Raw genomic sequence first — 21,958 nt, forward strand, 5'->3', positions numbered from 1 at the left:
AGGCAATACACCAATAAAGCAGTACATTGTACAAAAAAATAAATGAAATTAAATAGCAAATAACATTAAGAAAAACGATTAACACGATAAGATACAATATATAAGAAAAGAAGCACAACAGAAATGCACAAAAACCGATACGAATGTTCAACGCAGCACATTACAATTGCTACAACAGGCAAAAACGTCCTCAGGTATTCTGCTGAGGCTCTCGGTGGTTTTCAAGGGTTCCGTGGGGGGAAAAAAGTTTGGGAACTCCTGATGTAGACAATCCTGAGCTAGATGGACCAATGGTCTGACTCAGGATAAGGCAGCAGCTTCCAAGGTGCCAGCTCTCCATGGAACGAGAGTGGGAGAGCGTTCTTCTGCTCATATCCTACTTGTGGGCCTCCTATGGGCATGTGATTGGCCACTGTGAGAACAGGATGCAATGGCGCAGTTCAGACAGGACCTTGGGATGGATGTCCAGGCCTTTGCAGTCCAGGGTCCCCCCCCCCAAATGACCACCCAGAGGGAAGAAGATGATGGTGGTGGCAGCAGCAAACAGACCCAGCTTCAGCATCTGGGTGGGCATTGGGATGTGGGGTTAATGCTGGTTACCGCACCATCCCCCTTTTTTCCTTTAATTTTTTTTATATACATATAGACAAGGTATCCAGTCAGGCATATACATGGTTTGTGGTGCTCACTTTGTTATCTCCGCTTTTATTTTGTTTTACCCTTTTCTGCAACAGCATTGTGCTTATTCCCAAGTAAATATGTCTACCATCAGGCCTTGACCTTGGTTTGTTTGGACGGTGCTGCAACTGCAACCCTGCCTGTGTTTAGTAAGTACTTTGGTGAGAGCCTTATATGTTCTGGAGCTGGTACCCTACCCCAGACACCCATTGGACCAAGACCGTTTTTAGGATAAGTTCTGGAAGTGGCCACTGTGTCTTGAATGAATCGGAACCATCCCCCTCTGAAAATTCCCCTGTGGGATTTTCCTTAGGAAGGGACTTACAAATCCAAACCCCTCCCCAGGACCTTTTGCAAAATGTGAGGAGTTTCCACAGGAAACCATCATAGGCGGAAATGAGCATCACACAACCCACAGTTTCAGATCAGCTTCAAATAACCACATCCTCCATGCTAAGCCTCGCACAGCTCCTTGTCTGCTACCCGTCAGGAGGGCGATGGAGGCCTCCAAGGTGCAAAAGATGTTGCCAGTGCTCCTCCTGCTGTTCTTAGGCCCAGGCGAGCAAACTGCAGGGAGTTCTCAGACTCAAGGTAACCTCTCCCTTCTCCTCAGCCTCCTCTCCATGAAGACAGCAATGGGGGGAGCAAGGAAGGATCTGCTCCGGGCTGGCCCTGCCATTAGGCAGAAGGAAGCAGCTGCCCTAGGCGGCACATAATGGTGATGAGGACAGGGAGTAGTGGCAAGGGATTGGAAGGCAGAGTTCTGTGTGCCACACAGCCTGTCCTGAGACCCCCTGAGCTAGCCAGTTGCCCCATTGCCAGCGATGATACGAGGGCCCCTCCAGACTCCCTTTTATTGGGCATTCAGAATGATTTATGCTTATAATGGTATCAGGGCAGTTAACGCGCGATCCCACTTTCAATGCTGTTTGCACCGCAAAAGATTTGGGGCGGACTTTCTGCTTTGTTTCCCATTGGGGCATGTCCCAGAACTTCCTGTTGAAATCCAGCAACTTTTTATACCACAGATGTTCTGTTTTTTATCTGTTTCTTCTGCTTTTGTTGCGCTATAACCCAAGAGTGCTCCCCCAGGTGGCACTAATGCGATAATATTGGGGAAGCATCACAAAAACGAGTAAAGTGGAATTATGTGTGGGCAGTCCAGCATTAATCCACACGAATGCACTATTATTGCAGTAGTGACAAGGTGCACAATACACCCACACCTATATTAAAAGAAAGGAGGCCCTCAGATCCCCGTCAGTCCACTAGGCTCCTGCATGTGGAGATGGGGAGCGAGGGCACCCTCTTGTCCTTTACCTCAGGCAGCAATATATCTTGAGCCAGACGTGGATCCCAGTCTGTATCTTCATTAGATTTGGAATTATTTTTATATATGTCTTGATTGTTGACGGTTTCTATTGCTAAAACCCTTTTGAGTTGTTTTCATGAGAAGTGATCCATAAATGAAATAAATAAACGAATAAAATCAAATGTAAAACCCACTTCTGGTCCCAGTTCCTGAAATTCCCTTGAACTCCTGAGAGTCTCAGGCTCTTCAAGACAGAGCAGGAATGAACCAAATCTCCCATGTTTCCTCCTTAAGATCAGGGGTGAAAAACTGGATCTGGTGGGCAAGGCAGGTCCTTTCCTCCTCCACACACCCTTGCAGGCCAAGTTTGACCAGTAGGCAGGGCCCCCAGTTGTCAATCATCTGACATCACAAAGACGTAGGGTGACCCGTAGCTGCACAGCGTTTCCCAAGCACCAACAAACTGGATGTTCTTCAGCACTTGGGAAGCACTGCGGAAGGGTCTTGGCAGACACTGCCAATCAGCTGGTCCTTGGGGCTTACAAAGCCCCTCTCGTCCAAGCCCCGCCTTTATCTCCCCCAGACTATTTTTTTTAATGATTTTTTATAAAGCTAATTTATTAAGGAAAGGGGGCGGGGAAATCAGGAAGACCAGAAAGAAAAAAGAGGGGAAGAAAAAAACATGAAACATCAATACATCAATCTTAGTTTACACATACAGACCAATATTTGCCACCCGGAGGTAGGTCTCCAAATGAAACTGGTGTCTATAAAACATATGTTTAAATGTAGCAAGGGCTTTAAGATCTTCAGACCAATGCATAATAGATGGTGGGAACTGATCCTTCCAGGCTCGAAGTATAAGTATCTCTGCAATCGAAAGGGCTTTTAGCATCCATTTTTGTTGATATACCACTTCCAGTGTGGAGCAGGTGGGCATGGTGTGGCCAAAATAGCCTGGCAGGCCAAATGGGGAGGCCTAGTGTGTGTCAGCCAGTGTGGTGTAGTGGTTAGAGCAGCCTTTCCCAACCAGTGTGCCTCCAGATGTTGTTGGACCACAATTCCCATCTCTCCTGACCATTGGCAATGCTGGCTGAGGCTGACGGGAGTTGTGGTCCAACAACATCTGGAGGCACACTGGTTGGGAAAGGCTGGGTTAAAGTATTGGACTGCGACCTGGGAGACCAGGGTTCAGATCCCTACTTGGCCATGAAGGTCATTGGGTGACCTTGGGCCACTCAGTGCCTCTCAGCGTAACCTTCATGGTAGGGGTATTGTGAGGATAAAATGGGAGAGGGAATGAAAACTTGGACTCAACTCCAGAGTGGATTCTGCTGCCCCACTAACATAGAGCAACCAACCGCCATTGGGGTGTAGTATACACTGTACAGAGGAGTTGGGGCAATGCTGAATCACCCCTTGAATATTAGCCAATCCTGAGTGCTAAGCAATTTACCAGTTTACTTGAAGTATCATCTTACCCAATATGTGCCCGCTTCACTACTTCAATCGACAGAACTGGCACTTTTATAAGTGCTACATAATGTTCGTTTGGAACTTGTGAGAAATTGGTCATTTACTGTGGTAGCAACTCTTCTCTGGAATGCCCTGCCTATTGATATTTATTTATTTGTTGATAAAACTATTTCTGTACCGCCCCTCCACTAAATATCAGGGTGGTGTACAATAACATAAAACATTTAAAAGCTATACAAAACAATCCTTAAAATGATTAGGCATGCACCTTTGTAAAAAGTGTGTACAAAGTTTGCTAAAAAAAAACCAAATTGTTTAGGCAAACCTACCCAGACATGTACTCTTATTATGCACATTAAAAAAAACAACTACTGGTTTTATTTATATTCTGATGTTTTTATTACGTCTGCTGTTTTTAGTGAATATTTTATACCATTTTATATAAATCCCCTTAGATATTTTATGTGGTATTTAAATTTTGCTAAGTAAATAGACAAACATATGATCCAGCTCTTTGCAGCTGCACCTCATCTTCTTTGCTTAGAGCAGCCTTTCCCAACCAGTGTGCCTCCAGATGGTGTTGGACCACAACTCCCATCAGCCTCAGCCAGCATTGCCAATGGCTGAGGCTGATGGGAGTTGTGGTCCAACAACATCTGGAGGCACACTGGTTGGGAAAGGCTGGCTTAGAGGAACTTTGCCGCAGGGATGAAGGGGGTGTCTTTGAGAGCTGTGGTATAGCAGTCACATCCACACCATACATTTGAAGCACATGACTTTCCCCATAAGAGTCCTGGGTAACGTAGTTTACCCCTGACAGAGCTACAGTTCCCAGCACCCACCTTAACAAGTCTGCAGTGGCGGTTGGTGGCTCTGTATCAGTGGGCTGTGGAATCCGTTCCGGGTTTTAGTCCAAACTTTCAAAGAGATTGCCCAAGGTGTGAAGCTTGGGGAGCTCCTTGAAAGTTCAGACTACAACCTGATGAGAATTCCGCTGCCCCACTGACACAGAGCCACCAGCCACCAATGCAAGCTACAGTTCCCACGATTCTTTGGGGGAAGTCTTGTGCTTTACAGGTATGGTGCAGACATGACCAGGTTGTGTTTAAGAAAGAGGGAGCAACAAGCACAGCTTTGGGAGCCCAATGCAGCCCTCCAGGACTCTTGATCAGGCCCATGGGACTCTCAACCAGCCAGGTCCTCTCTCCTGAGACCACATTGCTCACCGGCCTAATTTCATACCCTCTGTGAATGTTGTTGCCTGGCTGGAATGAGTCCTGGGAACGTTGGCAATGCCTCTTTCTTGCCTGCAAAGAGGACAGAGAAGTGTGTGTGTGTGTAGAGAACTAGTCTGCTGTACTAAGCTACAATTTACATCCATTGCTCCACCCACTTTTGCCTCTGGCCCCACTCACTGCTAGGCATGTGGCCCCTAGAAGGTTGGCCAGAAGGGAATGGCGCTCTGGCTGAAAATGTTCCCCAGCCCATGTCAAGATCCCTAGGGTGTGCTGCTGGGAGCTCACTTAGCCACGCAAGACTCTCTCTTGCAGGCCTGGAGTGCATCGTTTTCAATGAGGAGTACATGACCTGCGACTGGGGCAGCAGGCAGAAGCCAACAGCCAACTATTCCCTTTACTACTGGTAGGTGCCCTTTGTCCTTGCCTTCCTTGCACCTCCTTCCCTCCTGCCCCCCAGCTTCATCCAATTCCCCAACCAGCCCCCCATTCCTGCCTTCCATTCCAGTGGTGCATCTTCTAACCTGGGGACCAGACTGAAGCAAGGAGGACTGCTGGCCCTTTATTCCTCAGGCATGATAGGGATCAGGAGAGGCTTCTCCCGTGGGGCAACTGAGGCACTGCCTCACCAACCTCCACATGCCCTCCACCAGCCTCCATCCGCCTGTCTTCTTACTTACAACCAGTCCAAAGGGCAGGCCTGCAGCCAGCCTAAACATCTGGGGCAAGGGACCAAAAAAGCAAGGTGGGGAGGAAAATGTATCCAATAAACTGATTTATTTATTTTTTTTGTAAAAAATATTGGGGGGAATTAGGGGCACCACCCCCACCCCCTGGCTACGGGTCTGCCCAGGGGTAGTGCTGCTTGTCAGATTCCTCCTCCTTAGTCTCAGCATTGCCTTGTAGAACTCAGCATGGAGAAGGATGAGGACAAACTTAGAATGAGTTGGCTTTGGCGCCACCTACTGTTGGTCTTCCTGCCTTCCTCCCCACCAGTTCCAATGGGCACCAACCGCTGCCAATAGGTAGTTCACCAGTGGAGGATAGTCCATTAGGGCAAATGGGGCACTGCCCCACCAACCTCAGCCTCCTCTCAGCCAGACTCTACCTGCCTGTCTTCTTGCCTACAACCAATCCATGGGGCCACGCTGGCTGTCAGCTTAATCTCACTATTGCCATTGTAGGACTCTGCAGAGCGGAGAATGGGGCCAAAAGCAGAATGAGTTGGCTCTACCTCGCATAGGCTCCGGCACCGGCTGGTGTTGGCCTCTCTGCCTTCCACCCCACCAGTCCCAATGGGCACTAGCAACCACAAGACAAGGTGTGTTTGATGGCGCTGATGGATTCTGGGGAAGCCATTGGTAGAATAGGCCAGATCAGAAGATGTTGGTGATGGTGCTGCAGGACTAGCAGATGTGCTACAAACTGGCCCCGAGCAGTTCCACTTATTGCTGGCAAGGAAAACCCACGGATGGTGATGAGGAACTCGCCTTTGCTCAGAAGAAGGAAGAGGGAGAGACATTGGCAATAGCAGACGGCTTCTCTCTTTGTTTGGCTACTTGCTTGGACAAGCCACGCTTGTCAGAATTCTCCCCCTTGTGAGAGAGAAGGGAATACCTATCTGTGAGCATTCTGTGGTCACTGCCGTCTGAAACCTTGGCTGAGCGGTATGAAGGAGATGTGAAGCACCTTTCACGGAGGAGGATTAGACAAATTCATGGAGGATAACGCTGTCAGTGGCTACTAATCCTGATGTCTGTGTTCTGCCTCCATGGTCGGAAGCAATGTGCTTCTGAATACCAGTTACTGGAAACTGCAGGAGGGGAGGATGCTCTTGCCCTCACGTCCTGCTTGAGGGCTTCCCGTGGACGTCTGGTTGGCCACTGTGAGAACAAGATGCTGGACTAGATGGGCCAACGGCCTGATTACTGAGGAAGATTTAGCGGCTGCTCAAGTGCAGGCCTGCCGAATGCCACTTGGGTAACCTGAGTCTTAAGAACGTAAGAAGAGCCCTGCAGGTGGATCAGCCAACAGAGCCCCATAAGAGCCTACTCTTGGGAGAAAGTGTATGCTCCATAGACAATGCTCCAATGTTTTAAGGAAGTATGCTTGGCTAGAATCAAAATTAAAAGCTGCTGATGTGTCAGTGTTGAATCTTAATAGATATGAAATAGTGCAACGCGGCAGAAAGAAATGAGGTAGTGAAGAATGCTGATTAGTCTATGTATTTTTGATATTTTTAGTGCAGACATGAAGAAATAAAGAGGCAGACCCGACCATGGCCAGGAGGCGAGGTCCGAACATAGCCAAGAGGCTAGGCCTAAAAATGCAGTTTCAACAGTTTTAGGGGATAAGGGGTTGGATTTGGCCCCGTTCCGTTTATGATGTCAAAATGGTTATAAAAAGCTGTGCTTTTCCTGTGATTGGCAGAGTTTGGTTTGCACCTACGCTCCCAGAAGCGCTTTTGGTTTATGTCTCAATAAACTCTGTGCTCTGGAGCACCTCATTTTGTCTGGAAAGTTTTTCCTTCCACAAGCCCGTCGAAGTCCAGCATCTTGTTCTCACAGTGACCAACCCGATGTCTATGGGAAGCCTGCAAGCAGGACCTGAGTGCAACAGCTCTCTCCCTCGGAGGCATTCTTCGTCTGGGTTGACACAAGAGTTGTCCTTAAAGGGACGCAGGTTCTGCACTGCATTTCCCTGGCAGTGTGTACAAGACTTACCCGGCCCTCTTTTTTCTTAGGTATGACATCCATGAAGCACCACAGGAGTGTGAGCATTACATCCAAAGCGATGGCATCAACACAGGATGCTGGTTCAGTGACGTTGACCTGGATTATTACTTCAACGCTTATATCAGTGTGAACCACAGTAGGAACAGCTCAGTTCTTGAGCAGCATGTGCTATTGCAGCACCGAGGTATAGATTTCCTGCTGGACTGAGCCATCGGTTTGGTGCAATTAGAAGCTGGAGCCCTAAACCCAGTGCTTGGCAGGAACTAGTTCGGTTTAAGGAAGTCCACTGAATTAATTCAAAAATCTCTGAACAACACCTGACAGTAGTTCTCATAATTGCCAGGTGAACTGAACGTAAATTAAATTCATTTTGTGGCAGAACTTGGAATGACTTCTAGTTCGTCTTAAAAGTTCATTCTCTTACTTTTTTTTAACGCTTTAGACTCTTAAAGATCGTAATTGTTGGGAAAGAAATACATTAAGCAATTCACAATCCAATGTGTATGCGTTTTTATGTTTTCTGAGTCTTCTTAAGTACATTTTATTCTTCAGCAGAGCACCTTGTAACATTCTGAATGCTAACTTGTCGTCGTTGTTGAGGATACTCTAGATCAGGGTTGGGGAACCTTTTGCCCTCCAGATGTTGGTGAACTACAACTCCCACCAGCCCCAGTAAGCCAATGGCCTGAAATGATGGGAGTTGTAGAATAGCAACATCTGGAGGGCCCAAGGTTCCCCACACCATGAGGTGAACTTGAACTGTGAACTGAAGGTGAACCAAACTAGTTCATTTTGTAAAGGGGTGAACAAGAACTGGAATTAGTTCTTTTTTGGACATACTGAACTTGAACTAGTTCCTTTTTTAAATGAACTTTCCAAGCTCTGCCTATTTCTCAAGAGGAATGAGGCCCGCTCTCCACTTCATGCTCCTCTCTGCATTTTAGGAGCTTAGCCCTGATAAGGAGTTCTCTCCCTCCACCTCCACTTCCGTTTTTGACGCTCATTCTGCAGACATATCCTGTTGTTGGCTCCCACTTTAGAGCAGGCTTAAGGTGCAAAGGGTGACAAGAGAGCAAATTCCAGGGGGAGGGCTTTCTCACTGCCAGAGGAGCAGCCTTGCTGCAGATTGAAAGCCCAGACTCCACGTCCAGCCGTGAAAGTTTGGCAAGAGCTCTGCAGTAAAATCAGGTTATGCTAATGAAACACATTTGGCAAATGCCATTGGGGTGACTATTCAAATTCAGTCAGAAACTGACTCCACACCAATCCTTTTCTTTATCATTGTCAGGCTTTGTTCATTCATTTTCTATGGGGAAATTCCCACAAGGTTGTTGTCAATAACATGTTTCTACTCACTCTGGAGTTCTCCTGTGTCTTTTCCAGGCCTCATCTTGTGATTTATCTTTCCCCAATAAAGTGAAATGAAATTGCTATTGAGGCTTTTAAGGCAACTGTGCCTTTAATTAAAAGCTTCCTCTTTACTGGTTCTGCTCTTTTATCACTTCCTGTTCAGGACAGTTGGGGGATTATTATTGACTTGTCCCTTCATTGCCTTTAATTACTCTAATGCTTCCTGCAAAGGGGAGGACAATTAAAAACAATTTCATATCTAAAAACAATTACAACAATTTCATTACCTTAAAACAATTAAACAATTACAACAAATTTTATATTTCACATATAAAACAATTTCAAATCCAACACAGGTACAAAAAAATCTCCCATTAAAAGATGTGTTGAGACAGGCATTCAAGAGGCAGCTGGACAGCCATCTGTCAGGAATGATTTGATTTGGATTCCTGCATTGAGCAGGGGGTTGGACTTGATGGCCTTATAGGCCCCTTCCAACTCTGCTATTCTATGATTCTATGAGGAAGGTCTTCAACAGGCGCAGAAAAGATAAGAGATGGTGACTGTCAGATATGCAATGGGAGGGAGCTCCAAATCCTGACCACAGTGGCTGCTTGTCGGGGCTGATATGTGATCAAGCCCTGTTGTGAATCTGATTCAGGAAATGTTCTGTTGTTAGATAGCAGCTTTGAATCCTGGTGTGAAGCCAGGGGAGGTGTGGGTGGCTGTCAATCGGAGTTTCACCCCCTCATATATACAACTTTCTTATTTCTGTCCTCCAGTGAAGCCCAGTCCACCCATTAACCTCTCCATCCAGAACATGAGCAACAACCAGCTGCTACTGACTTGGGGCTCATCCAAAATTCCACACCACTGCTTGGAACATATTGTCAAGTACAAGAGCAACAAGGACACGGATTGGATGGTACTGGTGTTATCTCAGTTGGGAGAGCTGGACACGGATTGTCCTTCACATTGACCTTCAGATGTGGAAGCCAGCATTTATTCCTCATGCACCCCCTGATGACGCTCCTCATTGGCTAAACTGAGCTCAGCTGTGCTGCTTACCCCAATATGGAGGGACGAATCTGTTCATTTTGGCTTATCTCCGCGTCTCATTTTTCCAGCCTTAAGTTCAGTTCTTTACATTTCTGCAGCCGTTTGCAATTAAGAAAAAAAAGTTCTCTGAAAGTTCATAAGCATTTTGTGCTAATGTATACATTATTTGGTTGGAGAACGTCACTACAAAATTTGGAGAATGCTAATTTTGACAGAGTGCTGCGCTTCCCTTTGTTCATTGTTTCAGCAAGCATGGATTAGGCAGGTTTGCATCAAGAAGTGAAGCAAACCAAATTTCTCTTCATTCCTAAACACTTATACCTGGGGATTAAAAGGTGTCGGGATTAGCCTGACATGATGAGTAGCTCCTGTTTAGGGATCTTCTTGCCTTTACTAATAGATCTTTAGTTTTTTTTGGGGGGGGGGTTATTATCATTGTTTTAATTTTTTTCTGGTTTTTAATTGTTTTTATATATTGTATTTTATTTTCTCAAGTAGCTTTGAGACTTTTTAAATTGTACAAAGTGATTGATAAATAACAACAACAACAATAATAATAACAATAGCAACAACAATCACCATCAGAGATAATGTCAGGATGTTCTCCCTATGGACAGCTGGAGAACAAATAGGGTCTTTATGGAGGTCCTGATTGAAAGAAAGGTCACAGCTCAGTGCTAGAGCATTTGTGTTGCATGGAGGAGGTCACAGGTAGGGTTGGGAATGTACCCGGTCTGGAATCCTGGACAGCTGCTTCCAGTCAGTGTAGACAGTACTGAGCTAGATGGACCCAATGGTCTGACTCGGTACAAGGTAGCTTCCTATGAAAGCAGGAGTGTAGTTATCCAGGGTTGCGGGAGGTTGTAGACCTCTTTTTGGGGAGCAGAGTCCTAGCCAGGTCTCTGTGTATGAGCCAATCAGCATGAAAAGGGAGAGTGCTATCCCCTGAGAAGAGTCCCTGTCCCTTTGTGCTGATCGGAGACAATCAGAGTGAAAGGTGGTGAGCCAGCCACTGAGAAGACTCTCCTCACTAGCTAACACACAGACTCCCCTTTCATGCTGATTGGCTCCTAGGGATTTCTGTTGTAGCAAAGTGCAGATTTGTGAGATGACAGGGAGCGCAAGGGAGACAAGAAAGAGTGCGAAAGTGGGCGTGGCTGTGAGGGGTGTGTGATGTGACTATCATAAAAGGAACCTGCACTTTGGAATTTGCCACTACATTGTTGTATGAGAGCAGTTTCAAGCCCTAGGCAAAAAGAGAGAGCCAGAGGCACCTGGGCTGCTGTCCTAGCCTCCTTACAAAAGTGTGAGTGTGAGGCTCCAACCAAGCTGGCTGTCGACAGTCAACTCAACGCCACAAACACTTGAACATTCCACCCTCTCCACTCCTGCCCAGTGCCAAGGTTTTATTATTGTTATTATTATTTCAGAAGAGAAAGGGAAGGGGGGAGATTAATATTCCCTGTATCTTCCAAATGTCTTGGTACTATGCATCCCTCATCTTATCCTTTAGTGTCCCCCAAAGCAAGAGAGAAACTTTGCCTTCCCCTTTGCTCCCACCATTCCCTTATTGTTGTTGTTATGTGCCTCCAAGTCGATCGCGACTTATGGCAACCCTGTGAATCAGTGACCCTCCAATAGCATCTGTCGTTAACCGCCCTGTTCAGATCTTGTAAGTTCAGGTCTGTGGCTTCCTTTATGGAATCAACCCATCTCTTGTTTGGCCTTCCTCTTTTTCTACTCCCTTCTGTTTTTGTTTTCCCTTTGTTTTCTCTACTCTGTAATTATTTGCCACCTTGGAGCACACAGTTCCAGGCAAAGCACAAACACATCACGCCTCTTACCCCCTGTCTTGGAGAAGGCTCCATCTAGGGTTGGGGGGGGGAATTCAATTTTGTTTGCATTTTCATGAGAAAGTACCTAATTCATACTTCTCAAACCAAAATGCAAAACTCAGCTATCTTCTGAGATTCGCACTTCTGTGAATTTTGCGATGCAGTTCCCCAACCAAACAATGTGTGCTAAAATATGTATACTGGAGAAAATGTGCATGAAAATCCATATTTTAAGTGAAAATAACATACATATTAGGGTGAAATTGCTTGCAAAAATATGTATATTAGTCAAAACTGCATACAAAAATATATTGGGTGAACTTAGCACTAACATGAATTTTTGAGAGGATTTTTTAAAATTCAAAAAATTGCCAATTGCCGCAGAAATGTGGCTAACGGAATTTAAGATTCGGGGGGGGGGGAATGAGAAACAGAGAGGATCTGAAATTGACAGATTTGTCAACCCTTGTTCTGTCTGCCCAGAGAGCTGGGGCTCAAAGAACCTGTGGGAACATGAGGTTCACCCCTTCTCAAGTAATAACAACATAAGTAGACCCCTGATGGATCAGGCCAAAGGCTCGTTTAGACCAGTGTTGTATTCTCTCAGTGGCCAACCAGATGCCCCAGTGGGAAGCCTGCAAGCAGCAGATGAGTGCAAGAGCACTTTCCCAGTAACTGGAATTCAGAAGCACACGACCTCCGACAGTGAAGCAGGACATAGCCACCATGGCTAGTAACCATTGATAGCCTTACCTTACATAAATTGGTCTGATCTTCTTTTAAAGCTGTCCAAGTTGGTGGCCATCACTGACTCCTGTGCGAGCTAATGCAATACTTCAACCATGTGCTCTGTGAAGAAGTACTTTCTTTTGTCTATCCTGAATTTTCCCACATTCAGCTTCTTTGGATGTCCCCAAGTTCTAGTATTATGAGAGGGCGTGGGGAATCACTCCATCCACTTTATCCAATTACCTAGAGAGGTAGTGGGCTCTCTGACACTGGCGGCATTCAAGAGGCAGCTGGACACCATCTGTTGTGAATGCTTTGATTTGGATTCCTGCATTGAGCACAGGGTTGGACTTGATGGCCTTATAGGCCCCTTCCAATTCTACCATTCTATGATTCTATCAATACCATGCATGATTTTATGCACTTCTATCATGTTACCCCTTACTTGCCTTTTCTCTAAACTAAAAAGCCCCTAATGTTGCAACCTTTCCTCATAGGGGAGTTGCCCCATCCCCTTGATCATTTTACTCAATCAAGTGGAGGCCTGCTAGATTATGCACGAGGCTGGCTGGTGGAAGGGACTGCTTAGTGGCAGCTGATGGCTCCACGTAAGAGGGGCAGTAGAATCCGCTCTAGATTTTAGTCCAAACTTCCTCAAAAGTTTGAACTAAAACCCAGAGCGGATTCCATTGCCCCACTGACATGGCTCCACAGCTACCATGAGGACCGCTGCTTTCTGCACCAGGCACATTTTTACTTCTCCTGCATTGCCTTTCAGGAGCAGAAAACACAAGTCATGAAGTTCAATTTAGTCAGTGTGGATCCTGAGAAATTCTACACCTTCTTCGTCCGCAGTAAAATGAGTGAATCTTGTGCGTCCACGAATCTTTGGAGCGATGAAGCCGGCCCTGTCACCTGGGGGAAAAATGCTACCACCAAAGGTACAGAGGATCTTTCTATTATTGCTGGCCAATCTACTAAGGAGTTTCCCACCGCATCATTATTGGCAGTGTCGTGTAGTGGTTAGAGTGCTGGACTATGACCTGGGAAACCAGGGTTCAGATCCCAACTCAGCCATCAAGCTTGCTGGGTCACCTTGGGCCAGTCACAATCTCTCAGCCTAACCTACCCCACAGGGTTATTGTAAGGATAAAATGGAGAGGGAGAAGAACTATGTACACCACCCTTGAGCTCCTTGGAGGAAAGGTGGGATATAAATGTAACAATAAATAAATAAATAATTTCTTATGAGCACATACCAGGCTTCAACAATTAAAGTGTTGGACTATGACCTGGGAGACCAGGGTTTGAATCCCCACATAGCGACGAAGCTCACTGGGTGACCTTGGGCCAGCCACTGCCTCTCAGCCTCAGAGGAAGGCAATGGTAAACCACCTTTGAATACTGCTTACCTTGAAAACCCTGTTCATAGGGTTGCCATAAGTCAGAATCAAGCTGAAGACAGTCCATTTCATTTTTCATCATCCTAGCACAATGAAGCTAACCTTTAAAAAAAATAACAGACTTTTTTGCAGTTTGCAAAGGGTGATGAGGAAATATTTTTATTCTTATTTTATTCATTTATATCCCACCCTTTCCCCAGAACTGGGACTCAAGCCAGCTTAATGCATTGAAAAGTGTTGGATGAACGAATTATTTATTGAAAAACATATAAACATCCCTCAAGCAGGTCAGGATGAATGCAGGATGAATGTTCAATGTCATAACCTCCCCGTAAATAAATCAGAATGAATGCTCAATAAAGACCAGATATAATCTAACCTCTGAGTAAGCTTTGTGCAGGCACATCAAGCCAAATGCTGAATGAATAGGTTGCCTGGAAGAGCCCTAATTCCCCCCCTCCAAAAAAAACAGGATTGATCCATACAATACATGTTTATAATTACTTTCAACCCTTCCACTCATCTTATAAAATGTAGATTTAAAAATAATCTGGACTGGATAATTAAAGAGATATTACTTGCTACTCCATGGGGAGCAGAGGAGGGATTTTTGGAGGGGTATGCTAGCATTTAACATGTCCCACCTTTTCTGTGTGCCAAATATTAAAGAATTCTCATTTCAAAGGAAGGAATTCCATTTTTATTCAAGATAGACCTTGAATTTGGAAGGACTTGTCGATTGCACATGCTACTGCCATCACTGGGAACTGTTGGGCATGTAATTTTTAAGATCCATTTTTGGGACCCAGGGTGCTTCCAGATGATGTGTTTATCAAGCATTCATCCTGATGTGTTTGCAGGGAAATTAAATGACTGGGAAAAGACTCCTGTTAAACTCTTGAGAACCACAGCCGGTCAGTGTTGACAATATTGATCTAGATGGAACAATGCTCTGATTCAGTGTAAGGCGGCTTCCTAGGTTCTTCTGTCCTATGAAACTGCAGAGAGAAATGTCAGTTTGCATATGCACTGGAACTCTCAGCACAAAATTGAGTGCTTGAGTTGTGAGTAGGGATGGGGAGAATATCCGCTAAATCGGACTTGGTATCGGATTCTGAACTCGACAGTCCGTTATCTTTTCAGACTGGCACTGATTTCTTGCGCTGGACTGTGGCTGTAATTGGTACAGATTTTTTGCGGCAGGCCACAGTGGTAATCGGCACAGATTTTTTAAATATTCCCCCCCCCCGATTTTATGTAATTATATTCGTAATTTCATTTAAGTTGATGCATTCGTAAGTGTGTAGGTGTGATAAATAGGAAAAAATAAACCACATGCAGCACCATAATCATTTACATTGGCATTTACGGTAAAAATTATACCATTTTTTTTGCAACAACCCTCCCCCCCCAAAAAACAGTGGGTTGAATCGGCAAGTGCCAAAGCAAGGGGGAACAAAAACAGGGGGGCAGATTGGGATAGGGTTGCCAGGTCAGAAGCATCCCAAACCCTGAGATTTCAGGGGTGTGCCCTAGTGATGTCATAGGGCAGGTCGTACTGATGTCATAGAGGCAGGCCCAAGTGATGTCATTAAGCATGATACATTGAGCATCAACCACAGTTGCTTGGAGCGTACAGTTCAAACAAAAACATTTGTCTGATTGGAAATTAAGATAGAAATCTTAGCCAAAAGATAGAGCCTGGGTAGGGAACATTTAATTTAGTCTGCTTGCTTCTGGCAAGACCGGTTTAAGTGCCCTCAGGCCAGCCCAGTCACCAGAAGGACATTGTAGGAAGAAAGGAGACTAGTGTAGTGTTAGATGGGAGCACTCAGGAGTAAAGATGGATGCCCCTGAAGGCTGCAATTCTAAACACACTTACTAAGCCCCATAGAACTCAATAGGACTTACTTTTGAGTAGATATGGTTCGGAGACCTGGAGAGGACCCCAAAAATCTGGAGTCTCTGGGTGAAAACTGGAGACCTGGCAACCCTAGATCAGGATGGAACGACAGACTATCAGGATACAAACGGATCGGAACTAGGCAGTGAACCCCATCCCTAATTGTGAGGCCAAATTTTTGAGGCCTGCAAAGCTGGTGGGACCTAGCTGGCTTCTGTGTGTGACCAGGCTCCCTTCCAGAAATGATGCCTGTGGTCTAGACAGATCCAGGGTTTTCCACTTCATCACATCAGCTGGGAACCTAGGACGAGATTTTGGTTTGTCCTCTTGGGGTTGGATGGACTGGTGGGAACAGAGTCAGAAATGGCAGAGTGGCCTTGCAGAAGAGGGCTGGGTGAAGTTGAAGGACCCCTGCTACATCTACTCTCTTAGCATTTTGTTCAGCGTGGTGCAACATTTTGCACAGCTTCGGCAGAAGAAATGTAGTCTGTGACCCAGCAGGCTTTACAGCAAAGGTGGCTACTCCCCCCAGGGGCCTGCTCCGCTGGCTCCCCAAGCAGTTGGCTCTTCAAGACCCCACCAATTAGGATGGGAGTAGCAGCACTAAGAAAAAAGAAAATGATGTAGATGCAGCATGAGGTAGCTGGTGATGTAAACTTCTCTGCCCAGCCCAATGCCCTGATGGAAATGCAAATCACCCCCTCCCTGGTCATCAATCTAATCATCTGATGAGCAGGTAAGGGGTGATAGCCCCCCCAGCAGATCTGTACAGTCACCTGGAGAGGGAGCACTGTGTGCCTCTCTGTGTGTCTGTGTGCATGCAAGAGTGGCTACACCCACTGCTGACATCCAGCTTCCCCAGAGGGTTGGCCAAAGGCGAATGCAGCCCTTGAATAGGAATGGAGGAGAAATTTGTTGTGGTTTGAGTTTTGATGCGAATCTACTTAATTCACACTTTCTGAAACTATACACATATCGAATCACAGCTAGCCTTCAAAATTCACATTTCTTTTAATTTTGTTATACAGTTCCCCAACCAAATAATGCATGGAAAAATGTGAATATTAGAGGGGTGTGCACAAAAATGCACATATTCATGAAAATATAAAAAGGCATCATAGGGGAAATTGCTGTGCAAAAAAAGGGCAAAATAGAGCACAAAAATGTGTATATTAGGGGAAAATTGGACTAAAATGCTGATGAATTTTCATGAGAACCTTTTTTTTTTTAAAGAGATAACTAACTGATGACAAATGGGCTGAGTTGAACTTAAGACTGGAAAAACTGAAATTGAGAGATTTGCCCATTTCTACCCTTGAACTTTAGAATCCGATAGGCAACAAGGCAGAAAAAGAGGAAAAACCCACCACCATGTGGGGTTATTCCTCTTTCTCTGGGACAGTCCTGGTTCCCAGTCCTGGCTCACTCTGCTTTCCTGCTTGCAGGCAGTGCAAATGAGGTGCAGTCCATGTACTTTTGGATCCAGAGCATCCTGATCCCTGTAGGTTCCCTCTTCCTCCTGCTTTTCATGGTCTTGGCCCTAATGCGCATGGAGAGGTAAGCCGAGCAATCAAACTAGACCCACAGCTGACTGTGCTCCAGTTGGGGGGAGGGAGGACTTCGTAGGACAAGTGGCAACAGTGGTGGCTGGTGCTCTATGTCAGTGGGGCAGTGGAATCTGCTCCAGGTTTTAGTCTGAAGTTTCAAGGAGCTGTCTAAGTGCTTCAGCACCATGGACAGCTCCTTGAAAGTTCAGATTAAAATCTGGAGTGGATTCCACTGCCCCACTGACATGGAGCCATCAGCCGCCACTGTGGGGCAGCCTGGTTGGCTACTGGGGATGGTTTACCAGTAATGATCGCTATTCTCTGTGTTTCCTCTCTGTTCTATCTGAAATGGCTCAGAGGGTGAATGAAGTTCTGAGACAGGCAAGTGTTGGCAATTGAGGGTCATAGACGGCATCAAGTGTCCCAGAGGCCATTAGTTGCCAGTGCCTATGCTGAGAGGCCCAGGACTGACATGAACAACAGAGCAGCCTTTTCCAAATCCAGTGCCTTCTAGACGTTTTGTACTATGACTCCGGTCATGCCTAGCCAACATCAGGAGTATGGGAGTTGTAGTCCCAAAACCTCTCGAGAGTACCAGGTTGGGGAAGGCTCAACAGAGGAACTGATCATATTATCCACCATCTAGGACAATCAGCATCATCAGCAACTGAAATGCAGGAGGTGGGTGGGGATAATTCATTTTTTTGGGGATGGTACAAAAAGCATTTTTAAAACAAACAAAAATAAGCCTTACAGAATAATGCACCACAGAAACAAATGCCATTTTGGGTGCCTCAGAGTCAAGGCCAAAAGCTTTGAAAAACAAAGAACAAAAAATGGTCCCTGCAGAGCACCGACTTTGCTGCTAGCACAACAAAGTGGTTGCCAGTTTACTCCGACATCACTCAGGCAGAGTGATTTTCAGAACATGATGAGGTCACTTTTTCCACAAGCATCCCATCACAGACTGAAAACCAATCCGGCTGTGTGACAGAACCCAGTTCATCACTTCACCGATTGGCCAGCACTGACTTTTGTGAATGAGCCCTAAGAAGGCTGCTGTTTTGGAAGAATCAACAGTGCCATCTCACTGGGGATGGGAACGTTTTCTGTCTGCTAAGCCTCCAAAGGAAGGAAAAGTCTTTGCAAACCTGGCCCCTCCACCAAAAGATTCCTGGAAGCAATACACAGAAGATCCTCCACTTCTAACCAGGTTAACTTCCCCACAGGGTATGGCTGATCCTGATGCCCAGAATTCCCAACCCCAGCAACAAATTTGAAGATCTCTTCACTGCGCACCAAGGCAATTTCTCGGTAAGAAGGTGGTCTATATGGACCATTTTTACTGGGACAGTCACCCAGGCCTGAGGCCCTGCCCTGCATCAGGGGCATTGCTAGAGGTAGGCTCATGGGGCATCTTCTTCAAGCAAATTCTTTCCTGCAAATTCTTTTTTCAAGAGTGTCCTGAGCGCTTCTGAGTAGTTGAATTATTTTGGCTGATCTTGGGTAGGATATTAATTTAGTGGAATAAATTAATTTAAGGACACATTATCTATTTATGATTTGAGAGGGTAATGAGTGGGGGTAACTGAAGGATAATTAGATTGATTTAGAGCAGGATCTGTTGGAAAATTAATTGGGGGTGAAGGAACTGAAGATGGACTGATCTGGGATAGGGGGCAAATTAACTGAAGAACTTATCTGGGGTAATTTGGATAGGAAATTAGTTGGCTTGCTTTCCGTGACTTTAGAAATCTGTATGTACAATCTATACAAAAACTAGCAGGAGCTGATGGGAGCTGTAGTTCAAAACATCTGGAGGGCACCAGCTAAGCCGAGCCTGGGATAGCCTCAGGTACTAAGTCTTGCAGAAACCCGGAGTCCAGTTTTGCAAGTGCCCTGTCCATGCTGATGGAAAGACTGGGGCTGTGTACACACCATACATTTAAAGCATGTGACTTCTCCCAAAGAATCTTGGGAATGGTTGTTTGCTAAGGGTCCTGGGTACTGTAGCTCTGTGAGGGATAAAGTACAGTTTCCAGGATTCTTTGGGGGAAGCCATGTGCTTTAAATACATAGTGTGTACACAGCCAGAATCTCTGCGTACCTTGTCTGTCAGTAGGTCTTCTTTCAGCCTTATGTTTCTGGGTCACCTCTCACCTGGACAGGTTGCTTTGGCAAATGGAAGAAGGTGCTCAGCACAGAAGGAAAGCATGAAGACAGAGCTCAGGAATGCACAGGGGGTGGGATGGCTTAGGACTGCAAGTCTCCTTCTCAATATTTTTTTTCCACTACAGGAATGGGCTGGAGTTTCCAAGGATGCCATGGAGAGTTTCAAGCCCAACTACCGTGAGAGTATCTGCCGCGTCAGTGAGCTGCTCCCTGGTGGGGGCTATTTGCCTGTGTGCAATGATACCATGGGCAAGGCTGGAGGGGTGGCTGGCATCTCTGGAGAGCCCACTCCCAAGGTCGACACCAAGTAGATTCTGTGGAACAGCCACTTGTGGGCAGTCAATACTGGTGGCTCCAATGTCAGTGGGGCAGTAAATCTGCTCCAGGCTTTAGTCTGAACTTTCAAGGAGCACCTTGGCCAGCTCCTTGAAAGTTTGGACTAAAACCCGGAGTGGATTCGCTGCCCCACTGACTTTGGAGCCATCATTCTCCACTGCTTGTTGGTCTACGATGTTCTCCAGCTAGGATCTCCTGATGCGATTGCCAGTTTTTTTAGATATCCTTTCCCCAAGAGAGTACCAGCTTCTTAGGAATCCTCCATCCCTTACTCAGTCCATGCTGCCTCTGCAGAGGCATACTTTGTCCAGTGTTCCTTGGGGCCTGCAGTCTTCTGTCTCCAGCACTGGCTTTTCTCCAGCCTTCTCTGCCCCCAATGTTTGGCCCCTTCAAGCCTCCTATGTTTCCAGTTTAGCTTATTTGGTCTATAGACTTTAAAACTCAAATATGGTATAGTTATCAGGGCAACTACAATATGCACGTGTGCACAATATACATGCACACAAATGGTGCTTTTTTAAAATAAGTGTATAAGGAAATCCATGAATAGTCGGAAAGTTTTTTTAAAAAGACGGACAATTTTGACTTGGAACTCATCTTCTCTGGTGGCCTGGTTTTAATGGCCAGAGCAAAGAACTTGGCAGTGTTTTCTGTCATCTTAAGGCCATTAAAATGGAAACAGAATTCATCTAAGTTCCCCAAGTGTAAAGAAAGAACCAGGAGATAAATCAGGATCTTATACCTCTATAAAAGGGGGGCTCCCTATTCCCCCCCCCACAGTCCACTTGAAAATTGCTGAGGGTCTTGGCGGACCTCTTAGTGATTTTTCTGCCTGTTTTAGTCCAGTGCATTACCATTGCTAACTGGTTTTTGACTGTATTTTTAATTGCTTCTTCCTCCCCCCCATATTGTATTTTGTGTATTACAGTTTGCATTCCATAGAATTCAAACTGAAATACAATATGAGAAAAAAAGAAGCAATTAAAAATACAATTAAAAATCAATCTGAATATTTAATGTGGACATGCCATGGACCACCTGAATGAAGCTTGCGGACCACAGGTTACGAACCTCTGCTATAAAAATGTACAGTATAAGAAAACATGGGCTCACATCTCGACTGAGTTGCTTTTGCAAGGCCAAACTCTCAGGTTCCTTTCTGTTTTCTGTTCTGACCCATGGGAGCCCTGTGGTACTTTCCTGCTGCTGTATACGGCCTCCTCTGCTTGCTCTGATGACTGTGTACAGAGACAGACACATTTGTTATACCTAATAAAAAGGATCAATACTTCTGTCTGGCCACATTCTTACACTCTTACCATGCACCTGGTCAGCCAAGGGGTATTTAGGATGGCATTAAGACATATTTAAAGTAAGAAGAGTGGGAGGGAATCTCTAGTTGTAATCTTCTCCCCCTCCCTGCAAACCTAGTCCTTGTCAGTTTACTGGGGGAAGGTCATAGCCCAGTGGTAGAGTATTTGCTTTGCATGTGTAATGTCTCAGGTTTGATTTCTGGTGTCTCCAGGCAGGTCTGGGAGAAAGTCCCTTGCCTGAAATCTTGGAGAGCTGCTGCCAGTCAGTGCAGAAAACACTGTGCTAGATGGACTTGTCTGTGCTAGATGGACTTGTCTGATTCAGAGTAAGACAGCCTCCTACAGTCCTGTTGCTGAGTTTCTGCATCCAAACATATTTTCCCCTCCAATTGGCTTGTCCTAGATAATGTCAACAACCATTTTAGCTAATTGCAGAATTCAGGTCAACATTTATAGTGCTGCCAACTGCTGAGTATTGTTCTGAAATGATTGCCGGTCTTGCCCAAATCCTTTTTGTTTTCACTGAACATGCTGCAGGTGCATTCAAGAAGTGTTTCAGTGGTTTGTACATCATGCTACCCCATGGTTTCTTAATCTATGGTTTAGTGTTATGTGTGAGCTCTGCCCAGCTTAACTATGGTTTATTTATTGTCAACAAACCATGATCTGAGTCTTGGTTTGTTTTTAACTGTGGCTTAGTGTTGCATGTGAACCCAGACCCCTTCGTTAACCTTGGTTTGTTTGACCACCCCACCCGCCAAACTACAAAGTCGCGAGGTCAAGAGCAGCAGGCATGACCAATGGTGAGGAATGATGTGAGTTGTAGTCCAACAACATCTGGAGGGCCATAGGCTCCCGATCCCTGGCTTAAACAA

General features: G+C 45.7%; 1 protein-coding gene across 2 annotated transcripts; it reads left to right on the forward strand.

Annotated features, from left to right (window-relative positions):
* Positions 1-1,107: 1,107 nt before the first annotated feature.
* On the forward strand, positions 1,108-21,062 carry IL2RG (interleukin 2 receptor subunit gamma). Of its 2 annotated transcripts, XM_061598835.1 has the most exons (8): positions 1,108-1,269; positions 5,017-5,107; positions 7,445-7,620; positions 9,569-9,711; positions 13,188-13,350; positions 17,161-17,272; positions 18,492-18,576; positions 19,560-21,062. In XM_061598835.1, exons 1-8 carry the CDS (start codon positions 1,176-1,178, stop codon positions 19,743-19,745), a joined length of 1,050 nt encoding a protein of 349 aa, XP_061454819.1. In that variant the 5' UTR covers positions 1,108-1,175; the 3' UTR covers positions 19,746-21,062. The 2 variants fall into 2 exon arrangements, with proteins under 2 accessions (XP_061454819.1, XP_061454820.1); XM_061598836.1 differs by lacking the exon at positions 18,492-18,576.
* Positions 21,063-21,958: the final 896 nt, after the last annotated feature.

The sequence above is a fragment of the Rhineura floridana genome, chromosome 16, assembly GCF_030035675.1.
Source record: "Rhineura floridana isolate rRhiFlo1 chromosome 16, rRhiFlo1.hap2, whole genome shotgun sequence".
Lineage (NCBI taxonomy): Eukaryota > Metazoa > Chordata > Lepidosauria > Squamata > Rhineuridae > Rhineura > Rhineura floridana.